The 12,295-nt window shown below is 42.1% G+C and overlaps 1 protein-coding gene across 1 annotated transcript in view; it reads left to right on the top strand.

The window, feature by feature from the left end:
* Positions 1 to 1,202: 1,202 nt before the first annotated feature.
* LOC144770265 (uncharacterized) overlaps positions 1,203 to 12,295 on the top strand; it is a 202,847-nt gene continuing 191,754 nt past the window's right edge. Inside the window, exon 1 of the mRNA XM_078654642.1 lies at positions 1,203 to 1,333. Coding sequence (XP_078510768.1) covers positions 1,240 to 1,333 — 94 coding nt within the window. The 5' untranslated portion in view covers positions 1,203 to 1,239. The remainder of the gene's footprint in view (positions 1,334 to 12,295) is intronic.

Here is a 12,295-nt window from a genome sequence, read left to right as displayed (position 1 = left end):
AGTGGAAGAAAGAAGTGGCGCCCTCTTGCGCTGTGCATGGTGCCATTTGTGCTGATTTTACAGTATGGGACAAACTCCTAGCTCTAAAAACCAGTGCGAGCAACACAGCTTACCACACTCTGCCGTTTGAGGAGTATGGAGAGTTTTTTGTGGCACTTCGCAGAGTTTTGCATACCAGAACTCCGCAAACTCCACCTACCCCATCTGTGCATCACCTAATACTAACTTGCTCACAGATGCATCCTAGTAGGCAGACAGCACCACCATTCCCGATAAAGAAATGTGGCCCACCCCATCCCTTCTGTCCACAACCCAAGGAAAACTGCCCAAAAGGACAATACCCATCAGAGACCACTGACAGCTGCCAGTGTCAGCAAGGTGCCCCCTAAAGCCGTTGACGGACAGCACCAGTGGTTTGCTACTGTAAGCCCTGCCCCCCTGTCAGTAATGTCACCTCAACGTAATGCTCACTCGAGGCCAGTAAACTCAGTCTAAAACAACACTATAAAAAGAATTATCTCCTGACCCCTCTCGGTTCCCAGTGCTGCCAGTAGAAACACAAACAACAGAACAGGATATGGCTTGGGTGGACCTCCTCTTCTTGGGCCCGCTTTTTAGAGAGTGGCCAGAGAGTTACCTCGGAGTAGGGTGCTGGTGTGGTTTATCTTTTACGAGTCCACTTGGAGTCTTCGGAAAGTGAACATATCTGGATTAAGTTCAGGAAAGGGCCGAGTTGTGGTTGAGGAGGCAATTTGAGAATAACACGCAGGTCAGAGGCTCACAGTCTTTGTGGTCACTCTTAGGCATATTACATGATTAGTATTCAGTTAGATAAATACAAAAATCTGTTGCCATCGACTAAGGTGAAACCACTGGTTGAAATGCACCATATAAGCAGAGTAAATGATAAATATACAGCGCGAAACAGTCTAGAAGCTGTAAAAGACACCTTTTACTATTGCTCAGTTGTGTAGCACTTAATGTGCTGACGCCAGAGAGGTGAAAAGCTGGGCGGCGGCGGGTGCTGCCACAGTTCAGAGTCTTGACCTGCAGGTCTGGTCACCAACAGATGTTCAATTCACTAAAGCATGTAACCAGCATTAACAAAGCGATTTTATAATCTTGAACCTATATAAGCACAGCGGTGAAGAGGAAGTCTGGAGGAGGGAAGGGGTGGGATGGTGGGGGCTGGTTTCACTCGTCGGTCTCAGCAGTGCACGTGAGGAAGGGCGCAGAGCGATGTTCACATCTGGCCTAGACATGTTGCTGTTTCAAGACTGCTCGCGGTTGCTGTGTTTCTGGTTTCTGCTCCTGTGCAGCTGCTCTCAGACGGGTATGTACTGTACAATTCGCCTAATCTTTTCGTTTTGAGACCAAAGAAGGGGTGCAACAGGTGCAGTGGCACCTAGACCGGGCATCTGAGGTGTACACTTCACCTCATCTATTTTACTATCCAACAAGGGCGGAAAAACAATTTTCTCCATTTCCTAGCAGTAAGCCATGTGGCATGTATGTATACATCTAAAGTGGGTCTGATGATTCAGTTAACTGATACATTTACTCAAGGGATCTGTGTTTAAACGCTAGCACAAGCTCATATCCTGGTGGGTCCATCCCGTCTTTTATCCTCCTGAACCTGATAAAAAATCTACCACAGAACTGAGCAGCAATTAACAGCCATTATCTGTGAATAGCGCCAAGAGATGTTCTTGTGGGCGGATATGAGTTTTACAGAGAAGACTAATAGGATCTGTATGCAGAGGGTTATGATAGTGCTGAAGCTACTAACTTTATGGTATTAAAAAACAGTGTAAAAGACATTCAGTCCTGCATACCTATTAATGCACTCACCCCTCGCTGTGTAGGGGGCCCCATTCCCCCAGTTATGGGTGGCTGTATTTAACTACTCATTCAAGGGGGGTGGGGGTACATTTTCCTTGCTGGTATTAGGTCTCATGGCACCCTTACTGTGCCAATGGGGCCTTCCTAGCAGATTATCATGACGTGTGCTCTTTGTACAAAATCTGATGGTAAGTGATTGCATTAAATTTAAGGCACGAAGAAGGCAACCATCGTTAAATAAACACGAGAAATGTATCTTTCTTTTCTAACACAGGCTGATCTCCTCTGTGCTTATTGTTGAGCGTTCAGTCACAGTCAAAGCACTGGCGTTGTTACCAATGCTACCATCACAATGTTTTTTTTTTATATATGAAGACATCGGCTTATCATATATAGTAAGAGCTTTAAACAAGTCACTCTAGCACGCAGTTTTTGGGCATCTGATGTTCTAAATAGTCGAAGAGCTGGACCTGCGCCAAACAGTAATAAAAGGTTGTCGAATCTAGAAATACATTTTCAAGGCATGTGTTGCTTTTGGCTGCAAATGCGCATACAAAATATTGTGTAACTCTTTTAAATACTCGAGAGTTTGGTCCAGAACAATTGAATATTAACGAAAAAGGCAATTTAAGGGGTCTATGTTATGCAAACCACAATAACTGACTCATAAGTCACGGATTATCAAATATACATGCGTAAATCGATATCTATGAACAGGGCAAGAAGAAATAGCGAATCTGCATGCATCCTTAACACGTATAATAGTTCAATTAATTCATGTTAGCCCTTTGGCTTGAATTACATCAGCTCATAGTGTTACAACCAGCGTTCAAACATGCACTAAAGTGTCAATGTCCTGCTTAGTGCATCAACTTGACAGAAGTAAATTAGGCGCATAAACAAAAATTACTGTTGGAAATTGGGTTACTGGCTGACGGAGGTGAAACGCTATTCAAGCAGCAACCACAATCTCTGTCAGGCTGAAATACAAGCAAACCTCAGATTAACCTGTGCTTATCTCTCTGGTAGACTGGCATGTAAGCAGCCAGGCTTAACTTAGAGGCAATGTGTAAAGTATTCACTTCAATCAGTATTAAAGTGACAACAGAACACAAGAAAAAGCCCACACCCATTTAGGAACATGGAGTAAAATCTAATAAATTGAGACCAAAACAAAAAAAAATCCAATGAGCACATTTGCATTTTCAAAGTTTTCAGAAAACACAGTACTTAGAAGCACAACGTGTCAACTGTGGATATCTGGTCACACTGGACTGGGACAAAGTCACCAGTTGAGGCTGACCATGTTGGAGCGCGGGCCGGGTACAGGGACCCAGTTAAGCCAGTTGTACAAAATTCCTTTAAACCTTATTTTGCCAAGCATTATTAGATGCTGCATCAAGGATGAGTTGTGCAGAGGTGGTTCTGGGGAGCTCCTTGACTGTGATGCAAATTCTTCCATCGACGAGAATGCAGTCAACGAGGGGCATGTGATCCGAAATCCTGATTTGAAGATGCACTGCGCACCGGTACGGAATCCTGCGCCATAACTGAGGAGGCCATCAATGAAGGGCTTGCGATGCGAAGACATCCGTTAAGGAATCATCAGCCAGGGGCAGTTCCAAATAGACTGTGGGCTGCAAAGCAAGATCCAGCATCGAAGATGCGCCAAGTTGCAGCTCTTCTATGCTGCATTGGTTCTACTCGCATGATTACAGCTGGGCTGGCAGAGCATCTTCAGGCCCACTTTCAAGGGTCCAGGACTGAGATGTGACCACTTGGGGGGTACGAAACACAGCAGACAGAACCCAGGTGTTGGAGCCTTTTCTGTCTCTGAGGCTCTGATCAGGAGACCAGCCAAATAGACTTTGAAGTTACTCCAGGGGTCCTCGGTTCAAGATGCAGGTCCAGTCCTTCACTCAGGCACTAAGGCAGCAAGCAGCAGGGTAGCAGGGCAATAGCTTAGCAGACCCTCTTGCAGAACAGTACAGCAGTCCTTCTGACTAGTCCACAGGTCAAAAGGTGTATTGAATAGTTGGGTCTGATTCTCCAATATTTATGACTGGTTCCCACTTTGAAGCATAGAATACCCTTTGATGTCCTTGAAGTTCCCTGCCTACCCTTTGCTGGCTCGCAGCTGGCTGCATGTACATTTAAATGGTAACAAGTCCTTTGTGTGAAGGCAGGGCACAGCCTATGCAGTTGCAAGTGGGGCTGTTCCTAGCTAGGCGATTGATCGTGCCAGGTAATGGCCCATCCAGGGACACCTAATCAATCTACTGTGTGGCTGTATGGCATAAATAAACCAAGTTCAGCTACACCCAGCCATGTGACCCAGGAACAGGCTACAGGCACCAAATAGAGCAGGAAAATGCCAGCTTTCTGAAAGTGCCATTTTCTAAATTGTAACCTACAATCTTACTTTACTATTAAATTACATCTTCTCAGTCACTAAACACGGCATTCTTATCCGAGTCCAATTGAAAGTTAGCCCTAAATAAATGGAATTCGTTTAGCCAATGTTATTGTATGGGAGAGGTAGATCTCCTAGTAGTGAAAAACAAATTAAAGAGTTTTTCACTACAAGGATATGTAAAAGTTAAAAGTGCATCACAAACTTTTTAAATACAGTGAAGCCTGACCTATGGGCTATTCAGGGTCTAGCCTACGGGTGACTTAGATGTATTAAAAAGGAAGGTTTGAGTCTGGCAAAAGGTTTATTTTGCCTAGTCGAAATGGCAGTTTAAAGTTGCACTCACATGCTGAAATGGCAGGCTTGTTTAAAAGGCTACTTAAGTGGGTGACATAAAAAGTGCTGCATGCCTACTACTAGCATTAATTTACTGGGCTTGGGTACATATAGTACCACTTTACTTGGGACTTACAAGTAAATTTCATGCAGCAAATGGCTGCAAGCCAATGTTACCATGCTTTCGATTGGGAGCATAAGCACTTTAGCACTGGCAAGCATTGGTAAAGTGTGCAGAGTCATAAAAGTCAACAAAAATGGGTTCAGAAAACAGGAGGGTGAAGGCAAAAAGTTTGGAGATGACCCTAAAGAAAGGCCCAAGTCCAACAACTTCTATAAGAAAAAACATATTTTAATGTATATTTCAAAAGTCAGTCTTTCAGTTTCCAATGTCCAAACTACCTTACAGACAGTAAGGAAAATGATAATGTTGCTCATTTGTAAAGTTCTCAGTAGTTGCGAGTTTGGGTTTTTTCCAGGACTACAAGGACTACAAGGAGGCAATCTATTGGTGTTCAAATATTAGTCCTTGTCCATGTTCATTTGGCCAAAAATATAGCAGCATTTGTCAACACCTCCAAATTAAGTACATAGTAAAACAGAGCACAACACAATAACATAATACAGAGCAAAATAACAACACATCATTACCTTAAAGTGACATGACACAACAAAACAGTCAACACAGAACGCAAGCCAGGAACCAAAGTTTGACATGACAATAACACAATCAATTCATACAGCACACAAACCCAACCACATAAAAAACAAGCCAATAACACAACAAAATGCAACACCACAAATATGTGACCCAAGAGAGAGAAAACACAAAAGTGAGAAAGAAAGAGGAAGAGAACAACTTAAAATCAATGACAAACGGAAGCAGTAGGGATGAAAAAGAACCAGCAAGAGTGGGATAAAGAGGTAGTGAGAGTTCAGTGATGGATTAAAGAAGCATGTGTTGGACTCAAGAATGCCCAGCCTTTATATTCAGCACCCCAAATACTAGTTGCACAGCCATGCAATTCTGAGAAACACATAGGGCTCCAGCACTTATTCTTTTACAAATTAAGCATGGTGAAGCGGTGCCTTGCTTACCACCAAGGGCATGTATTAGCGCTAGCCAAAAGTGATATGAGACTGTTTTTTTGCATTGCATTTATGGCCAAAAACATGCATCAAAGAACGCTAAACAGTCACACATTTGGTCTGTGCTGCAGTCCTCAACCCTATGTTCTTGGAACCACTTTTAAAAGCATCCTGCTCTAAAAAGGATTTCTGATTCCACATCAGCCACAGGGCAGCGATGAAGAAAGTACACGTCTGTTCTAGTTGTACTTGCTTTGAGACACACTTTTCCACGACGGACACGTGGTTGATTGTAGAGTGGCTGCTGGAAAAAACAAATCTGTGACGGAAACTCTTAATATAAGATTGCAAAGTAGACGTCATGTGTGGGAGATCAGAGGCATTTTGCCTTTCAACTCGGTTACTCAGCGCTATAACCAACTGCCTCTACTCAGGCCGGCTTTAGGGTCGTGTGACCGGTGCAGTCGCACTGGGCCCTGACCTCAAAGGGGCCGCTGTGTTTATCAATAATTTACCATTTAAAAGCAACTGCTGCAGAGTTCCTCGTGTGTGCAGCTTTCAGGCAGCAATTACAATATCAATATAACTCTTGTGATTAATGTTCCTGCTAGAGAAAGAAATGGAGTTTTGCCTAGTGGCAGTTTAGAATCGCCATAAAGCAGCGCAGAGGGTTAATATGCATGCTGCAAAGCACAGACCTGTATTTTATGTGAGTAACTAAGTGAATTCGTAAAGCCAACCTGAAATGTATTTGAGAGAGGGCCTATGGCGAGGTGATGGTACATTTGCTGGGTAGTAGTGAACAGGGCTTTAATTGGGATGACAAAACTGGGGGGGGGGGGTGGGTCTCTCAAAGGGCGTGGCCAATGTAATTAATGGCGTGGCTTAACAGGTAACCTAAAAATCTGTGCTTAGCACAGTTTGCCGCCCGACTGATATTTTGCTGTTTTTGTCATTGCATCCAGATGTGATACAAAAAGTAAAATCATACCTGCAACAAGGAAGGACTATTGGCTTTGTTAATGGAAGATACATAAACAGCAAGTATGGCTTGTATGTAATATTGAAAAATCTTCCACTTAAAGCCCTGGTGACACCACAACGATGTTGCTGCTCCTTCGTTTAAAAAAGAGAAGGGAAATGCAGAGAGAATATGACTGTCTTTAAAATATTTCCCTTCCCCTACAACGCTCGCCGTCATGTCGTAACTTCACTAGTGAGAAGTGAGAAGTGTGAGCAGTGCACATCAATGTGCCTCTTGTCACTGCAGTCCAGAAAAAAACGGACTGCCTGTGCCAGGACACACAACAGAGCCCGATAAAGACCCATTTCGAGCCCCCATTGAAACAATTGCCTTTGCTCAGACCCGGCCCACTTAAAGCCATGATAGTGAGGGAATGCGAGAAGGAGATCATGGGGGGCCATAACAAAATATATGTGCAATATGAGACTTTACTTACAGTAGACAACTTGTGGGTATGATTAACAATGAAAGTTTAACTTTTCAATCCGTATTCCTTATTTTTGAGTAGAGACTTTGGTGTATTATTAGGAATTCACACAAATCATAATGTGTAGACATCTAAATATAAGATAACTTTAAGGCTCAATACTTAGAACTTACACGAATCTGGATAACTTTAAGACTCGATACTTAAAGCTAACTCTAATCCGGCAGTTTTTATGCCAGTGAAGGATCTATCAATTCATGATGAGTGTTGGGATAAAAAAGGCAGCATATTTTTTTCAGGTGGAGAAATCCCGTTTCTTACATTCCCTGAATTCGAGTGTTGTTTGGTGTTATTTGAAAACTCCGTTTGCACATTTATTGCCACCTTTCTCGCCTTTAAACTTAATTGTGAAAATTGGACGTGAACAACTGGTTTTCAAATTACCACACATTTATTTTTAGTGGGGGACACATCTCAGTAACCAACATGTCATACCCCTTTGGTACTCTTTTGTTCTCACTCCTACTTCACACATAACACTATGAAACTTTTGCCTAAAATCGCCACATTTGTCAATTTTCTATAGTAATAATTTTCACCTGTTCATGAAAGTCAATAGATTCCAGTTCTGAGAATAAAGACCTGATAATGGATGCTGGGTGAACAACAAGTGTTTTGACATGCGATCCTAAATATTTAATAGTCCTGTGTCCTGTAATGGCGGTGCAACGTATCACTTTTTGTTGCTGCCGACCAATTAGACTTCAAGGTCTCAAAGCATGTATGGAGGCCTCTCACTCCCACGATACTAGGGTAGCTGACACAAAAAACACCTCAGCAAATCGGATCACTGTATTATACAAAGTTACAGGTCCACTGGACCTAACCATTCACACAACATATCGTTTCTTGTTGCGATCAGTCAATCAGAATGTGAGCTCCTGATAGACTTGCGGAAGCCTCTCACTTCCACAATAGCAGGAAGACTGGCGCAAAAGCCAATTGGATTGCTCTATTATTTGAAGTTGCATGTCCGTGTAACCTGACCATCCAGATATCTATACATTTTGAATCTTAATTTCTCAAAAACTACTGAACGGGTTTACACCAAATCACAAAAAGCACACTTTCTGGGTAAAGATCTAACTTTCTTCTAATTTGGTGTAATTCCGTTCAGCCATTTTGTTTGTAATAGTTTCTAAAATTCTTTATGGAAATTGCATGGAGAATTCGCGTTTTGGAACTCTCCTTTTTTTGGCTTCCGCTTGACAGATCACCCCAAAACGTTTCAGAAAGGAGCTGAGGGGAAAGAACTTTCATGTTGGGAAAGTTTTGTGACATTTTGTCAAACAGGTGGCAAAAATTATTAGTACCCAAAAAATATCTTTCCTGTGGTAATTAGGTCCTAACTATCCTAAGTATAACTACACAGTGGTGACTTTCATATATATATTACCTAGTGGCAGTCGCGACTAGGTAGTTAAAGCTAGGTCAACTGTCCTATAAGAAACTTTTTTTTGTGTTGCTATTCTCTTTAGCATTGTTTGATGAATCTACAAGAAACTTTCTAAACAGGTGCTAATTTCTTTTTTTTTTTAAACAGTTTTTATTTGAGTTTCAAGTTTAATACACACTTATCCTCCCACCCACCCCGCCCCCGAAGAACAGGTTTCCGTCAGTTTTCTTTTTGTTACAATATAAGTAATAATAAGCAAGATAATTTTTAAGGCAAAGAAACATCATGCACTTGGCGATATATCACATTTATAACATTTATAGTATTTTCAGCGGATGTATGACATTACAACGCATGCTTTTACATCGCATGCTTTTACAACGCGGTTTTTACAACGCATACCATTACAACCCATAGTGCTTTGGGGCGCTGGATAGTGAATAGTTTAATTTACTATTCCAACTCCAGTCCCCGTGGATAGTAGGGAAGGTGTTGGACAGTAAATTAAACCTATTCCCTATCCTAGAGCGCGCCCCAGCGCAATGCGTTGTAATGGTTTGCGTTGTAAAAGTTGCGTCGTAAAGGCACTGCGTGGTAAAAGTTGCATTGTAAAGGATGTTCCCCGTTTACAGCAGATGGTCCATGTGTGGTGTTTTGGCTCTTAAGCGTCCTTAATCCAAGGTAACAGTGGGGCCCAGATTTTCATACCCCTTTTCCGCTTATCCCTCCCTATGTTACTGTATATTGCAGTCTCCAGGCTGCAAGTCGCAAGCAGGCGGGCTCTCCATTCTGAGAATGAAGGAGGTAACAGATCTATCCATGCTGGAGCGACGCACAGTCTGAAGACCGCCATGGCTACAAAAATCAAGCCTTGTATTTCATGAGGTCGGGCGATACTAGTTATGCCCAACAAAACCTCATCATTAGTGATGTCGATCCTGCTGTGTGCGATGCTCGAGATAAAGTCGGAGATTTCTGCTAAAACGTAAGTTCGATTTGGGCATGATGCAAACATGTGAGTTAAATCTGCAGCATGATATGCGCATCGTGGACAGGATGTTCCTTTCCCAGTTCCCCATTTAGATATATTTCCCGGGAGTATAATAAAGGCAGAAGAATGTTTTTAAAAATTGTGCCTGAAGTTTCATTGATATTAAGCAGGTGAGTGACATTTCGTAAGCTTCGAGAGTGATTTGGGGATGGACCCCCACCCTTGTCTGCCATGCCACCCCATGTTTATTCATATCATCGGGTAATAATAAATTCAACCCTGCATATATTTCACCGATTCTCGGTGATTTAACTGATATTAATTTATCTATGATTTGAGACTGTTGAAATTTGATACGGCCGCCCACCTTCTTTGATATAAAGTCCCGCACCTGGAGGAATTAAAAAAAATCCCGGTTTGTCAGATCGTAATTATTTTTCAGTTTGTCAAAAGATTTCAATCTGTTAATAGAAAAGAGGCACCCGAGCTGGGTAACACCTAATACAACCCAACGCTGCATATATGCATCTTGGAATATTACAGGAAGATCCGTATTCTGTGACACAGGGGTATATATAAAAGGAATACCGACCTAGGCCTACTAGTTTGTTTACATTGCCTCATATGTTATAGACACTAGAAATAGTTTTAAACTTCACTTTTTTAGAATAATCATCATTGATGTGGCGCCACAGACAGCCGGCACTTCCATCACCCAAGACAAGTTCTTGCGGTGTAGGGATATTCCAGGCAAGGGAGTTGGCCGCAAGTAGGTTAGCACTGTATTTCAACACTGTGGCCCAATAATATAGTTTAAAATTAGGTAGTGCCCAGCCACCTCGTTCTCGGGGTAGAGTAATCATTTTGAGTGCTCTGCGTGGTCTGTTGTATCCCCAGAGAAAGCGTGAAAACATGGTGTCTGTGTTTTTAAAAATTTGTGGGGAAAATTCTAAACATATGGCTCGAAAGAAATATAAAAACGTAGGAAAAAATAACATCTTGACCACGTTGGTTCTGCCCCCGATTGTTAGGTGCAAATTGTGTAACCGAAGTAATTCTTTCTTGGTGCGATATATAAGGGGCTCAATGTTATCATCGGCGATGTTTTCAATTTTAGCACTAATACTGACCCCTAGATATATTGCCTTGTCAAATATCCTCGGGTCATTCATCGTGATTTTATTATTCAAAACTATCTGAGTTTTACTCAAATTCAGCTTATATCCTGAAACATACCCAAAGTCGTGCGCTTCTTTTTCAATTATTCTGATAGCATTGTTTGGGTCACTAGTAACGATAGCTATGTCGTCTGCATACGCCATACATTCAGTTTCTAAGTCCCGTACTTTGATTGGCAGGATTAAGGCATTGTTTTCTAAGTTATGTATGAATGCATCAATGTATATGGCAAATAGGATGGGCGAGCAGGGACAGCCCTGTCTTGTGCCCCTAGTAACAGCAAAGCTTGCAGAAAGGACCCCATTAATCAGAACACGAGCACTCAGGTTTACATAAAGCCGTTTAATGGCAGTTATGTATTTTTCTCCAATCCCTCACTTTGTCATGGCTGCCCATAAGTATTTCCAGGAGACCCTATCGAACGCTTTTTCCGCGTCAAGCAGTATAAGCGCCATATGGTCTCCTGTCACTGCCGTATAGTCAAAAAGAGAAATGGCTCTTTGTATATGATCAGTAGTAGATCCACCAGGGATGAACCCGTGTTGCCCTTCCGAGACTATTTTATGAATAATAGGTGCCAGCCGTGATGCCAATATTTTAGAGTATATTTTCGAGTCCCCGTTGATCAAAGTAATGGGGCGATAAGAGCCCATTTCTTTGACATCCTTGTTCTTTTTAGGAAAAACAATTATTTTGGCCGAAGACCAAGATTTTGGTGGGTTCACCCACTGAAAAATATATTGAAAGAGTGATGTTATTGTAGTACTAAGTTGTGGAGCGAATTTGGTGTAAAATTCAGTGGGAATCCCACCCATACCTGCCACTTTTCCCTTGGCCAGATCCTTTATTGCTAGTAATATTTCCTCCCAGGAGATTGACCCATCTAAAAGTTCTTGGTCGACAGTCCCCAAGCAATTGGGGGTGATTAAATCCAAATATGTTATAGGGTCGCCGCATCCGTTTTCGTCCTCGTAGTATAGTTTCCTATAAAACTTCTGGAAGGCCATTCTTATTTCAGCAGGGTCAGATCTTAGCCCTAAATCGGGGTCCCTGATTTCTTTTATTAATGCAAATGAGGTCTCTTCTCGGTTTTTGACGGCTAGTTGGTGTCCCACTTTTTCGCTCAACTCATAAGTTTTTTCCCTATTGATATTTGCTCTAGCAACTGCCCTCCCGACTAATATTTCAGAGCTGTAATTTTTTGCGATAGCCACATTGCACATCTCACTAGTTGTCGGCCGTCCTTCCTGTACTGCTTTAATCAATTCCTCTTCTGCTCTTCGCAGATCTAATTCAAGTAAGGCCAATTTTTGTTTTTCTATTTTGTTGTATTTGCAGGAGAATTTCATCGTCTCCCCCCTGACACAAGCCTTCAGAGCATCCCATACCATGTCAATTGAAGTAGAGCCTACGTTATCTTCTAAAAAAACAGGGATCCAGGTTCGCATTGCTGGCAATATGCTTCATTATATAATAATGCCCTTTCAAAAGTCCATGTTTTTGTATTAGGTATCTCTGCGACATTCGTAAGGCTAAGC

The sequence above is a fragment of the Lissotriton helveticus genome, chromosome 7 (genome assembly GCF_964261635.1).
Source record: "Lissotriton helveticus chromosome 7, aLisHel1.1, whole genome shotgun sequence".
In the NCBI taxonomy this organism is placed as follows: Eukaryota; Metazoa; Chordata; class Amphibia; order Caudata; family Salamandridae; genus Lissotriton; species Lissotriton helveticus.
The sequence above is the reverse complement of the archived record's forward strand: the minus strand, read 5'-3'. Positions and strand labels throughout refer to the sequence as shown.